This window comes from Sebastes umbrosus, chromosome 9, assembly GCF_015220745.1.
Source record: "Sebastes umbrosus isolate fSebUmb1 chromosome 9, fSebUmb1.pri, whole genome shotgun sequence".
Classification (NCBI taxonomy): Eukaryota; Metazoa; Chordata; class Actinopteri; order Perciformes; family Sebastidae; genus Sebastes; species Sebastes umbrosus.
This window is the reverse complement of record NC_051277.1, coordinates 6,616,368-6,628,941: the sequence shown is the minus strand read 5'-3', so window position 1 is coordinate 6,628,941 and position 12,574 is coordinate 6,616,368. Positions and strand designations below refer to the sequence as shown.

Below are 12,574 nucleotides of genomic sequence, written 5' to 3'. Positions count from 1 at the left end.
GTAGGGAATACGCTCCCACATGTCAGTATACAACACACACAAACACACACACACAAACCTGCAAAGAGTGGTGAACATGCATCATGTACATACACATAAACTTTACTTAGCGTCTTTACAGATTGAACAGCTGGGGAGGTTTATATTTATTTAAACCAGGTTCTGTAGATGCTCTCAATATTTCTATCTGTCTCAACCGCACGCACGCACGCACGCACGCACGCACGCACGCACGCACGCACGCACGCACGCACGCACGCACGCACGCACGCACGTACATAAGTAGGGTCCATCAGACGGCATACATGACTGATGATCTATCACAGCAACAGATATTGAATCAAGGTGCTATCTCATGAATCCCCGAGGTGTTCCTGTTTGTTTATAGGCAGACTCGGGTCTCATAATACATGGCTCCCTGCAGCGGCATTATTAATAGACAATCTGGAGGAATATTAGTGGTATTCGATCACTGACAACGGCCAGAGGGGCCAGATAGATTCAGATTTTCATTTAATGGGTCTTCAGCTGAGGCATTACCTGAGCATAAAATACACAAATTCAAATATAAGAATGTCTTACCAGAAATAAATACCCCCATTAGAAAACTTCTCGCAGTCTTTGTTTCTCTGTGTTTTTCTCTTTATCCATAAGTCAGAGCTATTCTGACAGGAACAGATGGGACGGTGACTTAAAACTTGCAGAAAATGATCCAGAACATAATTATTTTACCAGACAAAGTGATACTATTTCGCTGCAAAGTGTGTCACTGAGTAAACAAAGAGGTCTGTGAACAGCTGTAAGAAAAAGACTTGTGAAACATCCCAGTAAACGGTGCTGCATTTCAGCAGCAATATCATTTTCTTGTGAAATCACCCACTGACTTTTTCTCAATTAATTTGGTTCTGCCATGCCTTTTATTTCTCTATTCAAACATATTCAAAAGTTAGGGCTGTCAAAGTTAACGTGATAATAACGTGTGAACACACAGTTGTTTTAACACCACTAATTTCTTTAACGCATTTTATTTTACCTGTTAAAAATCTGACGGGTAGCCGATATTTCGGAGGGTGTAGCGGGCTCCGTTTTAAAGCTGCTGAAGATAACGGCATCATATGAAACTAAATCTAAGGAATCCATTGATGTCATACTAGCTTGTCATGAAGGAGGCTAAATAGTTCTCCAAACTTATGCTAGATTTTGGTGGGGAAAAACTGTCTTGGCCATTTTCAAAGGGGTCCCTTGACCTCTGACCTCAAGATATGTAAATGAAAATGGGTTCTATGGGTACCCACGAGTCTCCCCTTTACAGTCATGCCCACTTTATGATAATCACATGCAGTTTGGGGGGCAAGTCATAGTCAAGTCAGCACACTGACACACTGACAGCTGTTGTTGCCTGTTGGCCTGCAGTTTGCCATGTTGTGATTTGAGTATATTTTTTATACTGTGAGGGTTTCTGGACAATATTTGTCATTGTTTTGTGTTGTTTATTGATTTCCAATAATAAATATATAAATACATTTGCAAAAGGCAAGCAAATTTGCTCACTCCCATGTTGATAAGAGTATTAAATATTTGACATATCTCCCTTTAAGGTACATTTTGAACAGATAATAAATGTGTGATTTATCGTGATTAACTACGGACAATCACGCGATTAATTGTGATTAAATATTTTAATTGATTGACAGCCCTATTGAAAATATAATGTGACTTAAACAATGAAATAAAAGTTGGCCCAATCAGTAGAGAATGGAAGTGAAGTTCAGGAAAAAATGACCTTTCCTCCATAAATCTGACAAATAGACGAGAATGTTGGTTTTTAAGTGGTCAATTAGCAGATAAATCAGGTATCTGCATAAAAAGGCATACAATTATCACCTACACTCCAGATCTAGTGGATCTCTTGAGCTATTTTAGGGCAAGTGCCTTCCTAGCTTTAATGTTACAGTAAAGACGGAGGCTGAGGACAGAAATGTCACCGGGGATCAACAATGAATCTCTAGCGACCGATGTTTGATTACATTGAGAATTTAAAATGCTCAACAAGATATCCTCACATCCCAGAGGCCCCTTCAGCCCGCCCTCTCCTTATATGTGCTCTGAACATTGATGGGAACTAAACTCAACCACACATGGCATTTAAATATTTTAAATTACAGTATGCAGTCAAGGAATATGATTAACAAGTATCAAGTCACTTTAAATTCTCAGTAGGAGGCAGAAGTACAAGACACTCAAATGAGAAAAAGTCTGCACATACTGAAATGTCAAGTGTGTTTAGATTACCGTCACTGCTGGCTCTAAATACATTTAGGATAAACTTAAACATATTTTCATCCCTACATGGGACTCCATATTTCAATATTCTGCACCAGGTTGCATTTTGAACTGGTAAATATTGAAGATATTTCAAGCTGAAAGGATTAGTTGATTATAAGATTAGTCAAGCAGCAGCAGCCTCATGCTCCGTCTACACAAGATGCGTTCAGGCACAGGATTGGGTGTAGGTCATCCATGTTCTGGCAGCGCTCTGAGCCCCAATACACAATCACTGTATTTATGCGCGTAAAAAGAAGACAATAGACAGGATCGCGTTTAGACATCTAGTTCCGTTCTGTTCAAATGGAAACGCCCACTCAGCTGTTGCAAAAAGCAGTGACGTAGGTTACCAAAGAAAGCTAATCGAAGCTAATCAATAAAGTTATGTATAATGTGAACGCTAGCACTAGCTGAGACAAAGTTAGCTGTGCTACGTTTGGAAATAACTGAAAGGGTTAGTTGGTAATGTCCACATGTTAACATGCTTACTATGATAATGCATGCCGTATATTTTTATTACGCAGCTTTGTTGAATACTTGATTCTGATTGGTCAATCACGGCGCTTTATGGTCTGTTATTTCATTATAACAGACCGTTGCTATGTATAGCAGACCGTTGCTATGGACACAGTTCTGATGTCAGACTCTGGTGGACCATTTTTGTGTCAAATTATTGATTTCTTACGTACGTAGCTGTGTAATAAGTGGGATAACGTACAGCTAGCGGGTCATTGTTGTGAAATAAACCCCTTCAGGGAGATACAGGACATTGTTATTTCACAACAACTTGCTGTACATTATCCCTTACATATATACATAACATTTCCTAAGTAGCACAAAACACAAAGTACAGTTGAGGCTGATGGGAATGAACCAAAGTATTGGACAAATTAAAATGCTGACCTGATGGTGGCGCTAAATAAAAAGTCAGCGGATCACCAAAGTTATTACGATTCATCCTGACGGGGGGACATGAGTGTCTGTGCCAAATTTCATGGCAATCCATCCATTAGCTGTTGAGATATTTCGGTCTGGACTAAAGTGGTGGATCCACCGACTGACATTGTTTGTCTACCAACCTTTGATCTTGTCTCCCAGCTCGCTGCACTCGTGCTCCGAGTAGTGGACGATGGGAGGAGGGGAGGGCGGCCGGAGGCGATCCTCCTCCATCTTGCGCCGGTGCCTCTCCTCTCTGGCCAACATGCGCTGGTGACACTCCCACTCGTAGAAGTCGTCTCTGGCCTGGGCGAAGTCCACGTGGAGACGGCCGGAGTCTTTTTTGTCTGTGCTGGAGCCCAAACGGATACGGTAACCTACGGAACAGGAAGGAGAGGTGATAAGTTAAGAAAAAAAAGGTGAGGTCTGGGGGGAAAACATGGACTTTAGAGATAGAGAGAAAACAGAGGACATGAAGGATGACACATTTCATTGATTGGATGAGTGGCAACAGGGTGAAATATCAATTTCTATCACCACCTACACGGATTCAGATGTAGAGTTAATAGACAGAGATAAGCACAGACAGAATGACAAGCACAAATAGGCAAAAGACTACATTCACACACACACAAAGTTAAATTGATCAACTTGTCCTTATTTGCCTTCAGATAGAAAGGAACAACCTGATCTACACATCCTCTTTGTCCTCACCATGTGTCCTGTTACTGCAGCCAGGTGTATAGACCAACACCTAGCAAGTCACTCCAGCTTTTTATTCTGTATGCACGAGTGTGAGACACTAATTACAGCGGCGGTCCTGGATCACCTCGCCGCCTCCCACCTGACACTCAAAGCTCGTTCCGCTGCCTGTGCGTGGGTGTCAAGTGCAATCACACTCGTTTCGTTAATTGATTGGTCTGAATGATCTGTGAGAACGATGGGTTGTTTACAGCACAGTGTGAATTCACAAACTAGGAAACAAGCTGAGAAAGCCCAGGGCCAGCCTTTCCCTCCAAACACAGACAGTACAGTACGTACGAACGCTCTCATCGGAGGGAAAGCAGAGATGAAGCTGGATGTCGGTGCGAGCAGAAGAAAGGTGTGAGCTTTGGGTTGTTTCACAGGTCTGCTCTCCCGGCTCACGCCTCTCGCTTTTGCTTCAATATTTCATAAAGGTAGACCTCAGTGTGCCGAGGCTGCTGTAGTAGTGTTGCGTATGTGTGTGTGTGTGTGTGAGGGTGTTTTAGGAAAAGAGGCCAGAGTGTTACGGAAAGTAGTATTTATGAGAAAGCTACACAGGTCTGTCATCTGGCTAATATATGGACTTATAGCTCCGGTCGTACTGTAGGGAAGAGGTGGATGAATTCACACACACATTAAATAATGCAGAGGGTATTATTGCGGTGGCTGGTCTTTTAAATGAGCTTTGTGAAGAGGGAATATATGGTCTGCAATTCACATAGAGAGATTTAAGGCATCTGTGCAGGAGGAGCTGCTGGAGGAGCTGCTGGTTGGAGATAAAATAATGAGAAAAAAAAAATCATAAGCTGGTGTCACATGACAAACAGAGAGGCCGCTTCCTCTCTAGGAGCAGTTAAAGCAGCATCCCATCGGCCGGAGGATTTTAAATGTGAGCAAATTCATTTGTGCGGTGGTGTGACCCTGAGAGAAATCAATAGAAGCAGATGACACTGTGAGTCAAGCAGCATAGAGCTCAGTCAATAACTGAATAATACAGACATTGTTAGACTACTTGGAAGTCTAGTAAAGACACGGTGTAGCATTAACTGATGTGTTATATCAGTGTTGAACCAAGTGATGTCCAAGACCAGAGCGTATAAGAGCGACAACACCAAGACTTTGAGGGATTGAGACCAAGTCCAGACCAAGACCAAGGCAGGGCGAGTCCAACACTGCATGACACATGATAAAATGTGGAAACCATAGGCGCTCCTCAAATGAAAAATCCACATTTCCATAAAAACACCCACAGAAAACAAATGAGGATTCATCCTCATTCATCTCTTGTATTGCCATTAGGGCTGTCAAAGCGATAATAACGCGTTAACAAAAATAAGTTTTAACGCCAATAATGTCTTTAACGCATTAACGCAATTTTTAATTAACCTCTTACAAGTCCCACGGGCCACCGAAAACCTGAGGAATCCATTGGCACCAACCATGTCATACTAGGTGGTCGAGAAGTGCTTAACATGTTCCCAGACAGACATTCGGTGTGTTCATTTCTAAGTATACATGACGTACAGTTTGGTATACTGTATTGTCAAAGCCGTCATGACTCTACACAAGCATGAACTGTGGAGTGAGGCGTAACAGCTGCATTAGTTTAAATCAAAGATCCTTTTATTTTGTCCCCAAATGGCTCGGCCAAATTTCAAAGGCTTGCTCATTAATGTTAAGTACGTCACCAGTGAGTTCAGTGTGATTTTTTCATTTTGATCTGTTTTTTTTGTGTTGAGGTGCTACAGTTGTCACAATGGAGGCTAAATAACGCTCCAAGCATACACTGAAATTTGGTAAAGAAAATTTGCCATGACCTTTTTCAAAGGGGTCCCTTGACCTCTGACCTCAAGATATGCGAATGTAAATGGGTTCTATGGGTACCCAGGAGTCTCCCCTTTACAGACATGCCCACTTTATGATAATCACATGCAGTTTAGAGCAAGTCATAGTCAAGTCAGCACACTGACACACTGACAGCTGTTGTTGCCTGTGGGGGTTCAGTTTGCCATGTTGTGATTTTAGCATATTTTCTTTATGTTAAATGCAGTACCTGTGAGGGTTTCTGGACAATATCTGTCATTGTTTTGTGTTGTTAATGGATTTACAATAATAAATATATACATACATTTGCATAAAGCAGCATATTCGCCCACCCCCATGTTGAGAAGAGTATTAAATACTTGTCAAATCTCCCTTTAAGGTACATTTTTAACAGATAAAAAATGTGCAATTAATTTGTGATTAATCGTGATTTATTATTTGAATTGATTGACAGCCCTGGTTGCCATATATACTGTATATGTGTGTATGTATAAGTGTACCTTGAGAAATAGCTTGATAAAATAATCAAATGGTGATTGGTGGAGATGTTTAGTAGCCGTCACCTTCTCAGTAACACACATCCAGAAAAGCCAACTCCACTATGAACCTTCTGCTCATCACTAAGGCTGCTCTCCATCACAGAAAACAGAAAAATGTAAACAGCGATTACAAGGCTCCTATTCTGTAATGAGTAAAGGTCACCTGGATGTAACTCGAGTTCTGTAAGTATGTGCTTAGTGCGTCGTCGCTCTGTATCACAAGGTTAATGGAAGAAAGTAAACACAGTTACTGTGGGGAATATAATTAAAGAATGAGATGGCCTGATAATGCATCTACTATAAGTAGCCGTACTTCACCTGTACATCTGTTCACAAAGCTTCATTAATCCCTTACGATAGAGAATCTTTTACAATTCAGACAAAGGGTGCGCGAGGATTTTGACCTGTTAAACTGCAGCTAACTTACTCCACTTACACAATGGAGGATTTATGCAGCAAGTGCAGAACAAAACGTCCATAAGGACCATGAAATATATCAGGTAACACTGAGCAAAAGAGAAAGACAAAACTGCAGTTGCACACATTCAAAGTCATGTAGTTCAGTCTCCTTAAAATGATGATCCCATACAACGTAACTGAATTGTGAATTACCTTTCGAGGGAAATGTATTTTGTTGCGGATAAAATTTGTTTTTGACGTAACACGAATATCTTTGTACAATAAAAAAGTCTGCGTATGGAGGAGGTCGGGGTGGTGGATGGGTCAAACACCAAGTGTGACACCAAGGGTCAGCGTTCATATCTTTTAATCATGATGTTTTTTTTTACTAAACCTAACCAAGTAATTTTGCTGCGTTTTCGTTGTGTTTGGTTTCAATTTACAAAACTAACCACGTGTTTTTGAGAATTCAGTTTAGTTGTCTGTTGGCCTAGTTTTTTTCGGTGTGTCCCGCACCGTCGGCTCTAGTCTGCCCGTGTCGGAGGTTTTTCGGCCGATTCAACATGACGAGAAGAGAAACGGAAGTGAGGAAAGCAAGCCAACGAGTAAAGTCAAGAGGAAAAACACAGGAGGCTCTTCTCATTTTTCATCTTCATCACATCTGATCATTCCTATACACGGATATTTTCACAACGACATGGCCATCTGGAATGAAGCTAAGTGGTGAGTGAGAGTGGTGTGAAAATGGTCGGCAAACGCTGTTTTATTTCATGTACGCATCATAACAACGGCTTGTATATCCGCCGTCCACCGTCTTCCTGTTTCCCCTTTTTTAATGATGAATACAGACTACTGCCACCTGCTGGTGTGGAGAGTTATTTCATCTCACGCAGGCGCAGAACGTACGTGCAAACTGGCCGTTGGCTGTAGTCTTTGCAGTGTGTTAAAATGCAACTGTTTGGCCAAGACAAAGGCAAAGACAACTGGTGGCCTTCGTCGCCGAAAGGATTGTGGCCGATATAGTACTGGTTTCCAGACCTGCACTACTCTCTTGTTCCTTCAAGTACATATCCAGTGTTGTTCACTTCCAAACTATTTGTATGGAGTGAATCTGTCTGTCCAACCATGCCCCCCTCCCGTCCCCCCAAAATCTATTTATCCATCTGTCAAGTGGTCCTGAGTGGAGTGAATGTGTGAAGCTGGAGAATTGTAGTGCTGAATGATGGATATCAGCCCTTTCATTTCCATCAGAGTAAAGGTTAACAGCTCATCATTCTTTCTCCACCTGAGGTGAAGGAGTGCCGGGGCACAGATAGCAGTGAACTGACAATACAAGGGGTCTCTACAGATTCAATATTGTCCAGGCGGGTAAGAAAGAAAGCTGTTATCCTCTGACCTTTAAGCCCAATGTAAACCAATACATACCTAAAAACAAGATTGGAGGTTTGTTGGGGTTTCCAATGCACAGCAGTGAGGGTTCAGGATAAAAACAACAAGCTCTAAGTGTGACAGAAGGTTTACTGGACAGAAAAACGTTCCTTCTGGTATAAAAGACAATCAAATACCACACAGGGTGGTATTTTTTACTTGAGAAACTGGTTTTAGAGTGAGTATCTTACCAGAGAGGAAGAGAGCTTTATCCACATTGAACTCCTCAGCAAAGCGGATATGGCAGAAGTTCTTCTTGCTCTTTCTGATGGCAGCGATTTCCCCACACTGTCCGAAGATCTCCACGATGAGCTGCTCAGTGGCGTTCTCGGGCAGACCGCCGACAAACACCGTCTTACACCCGGGAGGGCGTTCCCTCGTGGCCGGAGGCGGAAGGTCTGTCAAACATGGAGAAGAAAAAGAAAAGAAACAAAATTATTTCAATTGAAGTCGCAACTGTAGTTCCAACCTTCCATCAGGGGTGAGCGATACGGCCTCAAATCTTCTATCACGATATAGGTCATTTGATATCTCCATAGCGATATACGTACATCACGATACAGCATGTTTTCTGGTATTTCAATAAATAAATAGTCTTTATGAAAAAAACACATGGTAAAGCCTATTTTGGTATACTCCTATGTAAATTATGACAAATGAAGCATACTAAGTATTTTCTCATTTTAAGAACACAATAGTTTTAAGTGAAATTATCGAGAAAAAATAAATAAACATAGGACTAGCCTATATCGCGATAGAAACGATATAGAAAAATATATACCATAGACATTTTTATATCGTTTTTTGACTATATATTGCCCAGCCCTACCCCAGCATAAATTCAGCTCCAGGAAATCCACCCAAAAGTAAGTAAAAGTATTCAGATTACCGTTGGTTGATTGGCAATCAATCAGTTTTAAGACAAGTTTTAATCATTAAAGACATCAGAATATTCAGGGTTATTTTGGGTAAAGCCATATGGATTCAGTCTGCTTTCCAATTTCAGTCCAGCTAAATGGGTTTGCTTCGCATTGCTTCCCATGAAGTCAATCATTTTCTCTTTCAACTGTATTTAACATGATGTCAACAATCTTCCTTCCTTCATTCAATCAACCAACAACAAAACATTCTTCAGCTCTTCTAACTCCCACAGTCTCAACTGTTCATACACGATTTACTCCAACTGCTTACAGTGCCGACACTCATACTGACATTTTAGCAGCAAGCACTCGTCTGCCTTTTCTAGTTCGATATAAACCCGAGAATAGATGAAACAGCAGAGGTAATCATGAATACGTCTCTTCCCTCCCTCAGCCAGTCAAGAACAGGTGTGTACATTATATATAACACTGTAACATGGCCATCAGATGCATCAAACTGAGTGCTTTAAAATTACTCTATATTTAAGCCACATTATACAAATGGATGATGAAAATTCTACCTCTAAAAGCAACTCCCAGGTGCTGCGAAACAGACAGGATCTGAGCTACACAACCTCCTTTTCCTTAAGTCCTCTAGAAGCACCTTAGAGTCTGATCTGACATGGACAGGTAGCCAATGAAGGGAAGGGAAAACTAACGTAAGATGGTGACATTTTCTAGTTTTAGCTAAAAACACGCCCTTGCTGGAGCATTCTGAACCATCTTAATACTTTAAGTATCAGCATACAGCAGCACTGACAACAGAACGTTACAATAATCAAGTCTGAATGAAACAAAACAACACACTTTAGGGTCTCAGCCATGGATGGAAAATACCGTTATATTATGCGTAAAACATTTTGGTGACCTGCGCATGCAATGGTGTCGGGATACAACTGTGATCACGTTAGATATTTTGTTTTTTAAGACTTTATCAGGTGCAATGGATAAATCCCATTGGCTTTTTGCTGAGGGAATCAAGGTGACACCAACTTCCTGTTTGGCCTCCAAAAATACATCATCCCTGCACCACTCTATCTCCTGCAACCTGCTGAGTGCCGAGTCTCTAATGTCAAGCTTGATGTAAACCCATGTCTATGGCTATGTTCCAAATTGTATACTTTTAGTACATACTGCAGCTGCCCTTACAAAGTACATACTGTAGTGCAGTATGCATACAATTGGGACATACTACTCATAACGTCATAACATTTCGCCTTGAACTTTGACCCTCTTGCTCATATATCCTTTATATATACTGCAAAATGTGAGCGGATGTAGTAGGACATCCTGGTATTTTTGGCAAACTGCATTTGACATACTGTGTATTCAGACATACTAAATCTTTTTCTGGCATACTAAATAGTACGGGTAGTGTGGGTACTGGAACGCACAGTATATTCTTAGATAAGTAGGGTGAAGGCCGAGGAAAGACTTCTCTATGACCGTACCATGATGGAAATATAATATAACATGGAACAATACGCTTGAGTCTCTTTTATATTGCAGAGATAATCACGTCAAGCCATCCCTAGCATGAAAATCCAATCCTTCTGTCCGGAGAGAGGTTGATCCTTTTGTGTCGATCGCTCGAAGCATGAAGGACGTTACTGACTGAACAAAGATAAATGTTGACTGATGTAATCTCAGAAAGAGGAGGCTTTCCATGGATGATATGAGTGACTGGTTCAGTCTGCACAAGGGGAAACTGGGAAATTGATTGATGCTAAACCATCTGGGCTTTAATGTTAGCACTGGTATCTAACCTAGACAAGATGGTATGAAGCATAACTCAAGTTTAGTGTTGCTGAGGTTGACATATTTAATGTGTCCTCATATATAAATATGATGGATAGAACATTAGAAAACCCTCTCTGTATAACACCATACAATTATACAGCAGCACAAACTACAGCCTCAAAAATTACCATAAACACCTCTCCAAAATGAACATTATAACATCCTGAAGAAAGAATTTATCGCAGGACTGTTGTATAAGACTGTGTTAGCTTTAGCTAGGTGTACCTAATAAATTGGCAACTGAGCGCATTTTTTAGGTAAGAAATAGATATTACAGATATGACGGTGATTGAATGTGAGCTTAAAATATAAAAACTAAAATAAAGTTGAAGATTGGTCCAAAGCGAAAAAATACTAGGGCTGTCAAAGTTTACGCGATATCATAGTGGCGTTAACACAAATTTGTTTTTAACGCCACTAATTTCATTAATGCATTAACACAACTTTCGATATTTAATTAACCTCTTAAAGGTCTGATGGGCGTCAATCTTTCAGAGGTTGTAGCGGGCTCAGTTTTAAAGCCAGAGTGAAGATAGATGGCATCATTTGAAACTAGAAAAACCAAATGAATCCATTAGTGATGCTATACAAGGCAAACCATGTCATACTAGATTGTCGCATGCAAAATGTTGGTGAGGAAAAACTGGCATGGCCATTTTCAAAGGGGTCCCTTGACCTCTGACCTCAAGATATGTGAATGTAAATGGGTTCTCCGGGTACCCACGAGTCTCCCCTTTACAGACATGCCCACTTTATGATAATCACATGCTGTTTGGGGCAAGTCATAGTCAAGTCAGCACACTGACACACTGACAGCTGTTGTTGCCTGTTGGGCTGCAGTTTGCCATGTTATGCTAAATGCAGTACCTGTGAGGATACTTGTTTTGTGTTGTTAATTGATTTCTATAATACATATATACATATGTTCTCATAAAGCATCATATTTGACAACTCCCATGTTGATAAGAGTATTAAATACTTGGCAAATCTACCTTTAGGGTACAATTTGAACAAATACAAAATGTGCGTTTCATCACGATTAACTACGGACAATCATGCAATTAATCGCGATTAAATATTTTAATCGATTGACAGCCCTAGTTTTAGTATACGGCTTAAACAATTATAGTCTGGTTAAGCGAACTGAGCTACAGCTTAAAATATAACACCAGAAAGGATTTTAATTCTTCCAGCAGCCCATCATAAAAAGTAAAGTGACATTTGCTGACTGACGGAACAAATTGGACAGCAGTTATGTGAAAAGTACCCCAAGCAGAGCTGAAATGTTCGACTCATTCATGTACACTTTGAGCTGCTGAAACCACTTTCCCATGGCTATAAAGCTGAGGCCTAAATCATACGACTTCCCATCAATCATCTCCTAAATTAAAAAAAAAACACAGTGTACTTTTCATTCAGTGCTCAAAAGGTTGGACATGAAATTTTAAATTATGGGCCCAAGAGGAGCCGTTATCCAGTCCTGTAGCTTTAGTGCTGGAGAGCCTGTAGCAAAGTTATGGTAAAACACATCAATGCTACTTTATGGCTTTGTCCTCCTCATGTCACAGCTTGCTCTGGCACATGGCCCAAACGCCTTCGTCCCCTGACCTTGGCGATGATTATGGCATTAAAACTGGAACATGCACACACTCACGGCTG

At 40.8% G+C, this 12,574-nt stretch overlaps 1 protein-coding gene across 3 annotated transcripts in view; it reads right to left on the bottom strand.

Moving 5' to 3' along the window:
• The window catches only part of LOC119494118 (ecto-NOX disulfide-thiol exchanger 2-like), a 200,831-nt gene that overhangs the window by 42,055 nt on the left and 146,202 nt on the right, over positions 1-12,574 (bottom strand). For all 3 annotated transcript variants that reach the window (XM_037779745.1, XM_037779747.1, XM_037779746.1), the window contains 2 exons: positions 8,387-8,593; positions 3,405-3,638 (listed from right to left, as the gene is read on the bottom strand). In XM_037779745.1, the coding sequence (XP_037635673.1) occupies positions 3,405-3,638; positions 8,387-8,593 (441 nt within the window). The remainder of the gene's footprint in view (positions 1-3,404; positions 3,639-8,386; positions 8,594-12,574) is intronic.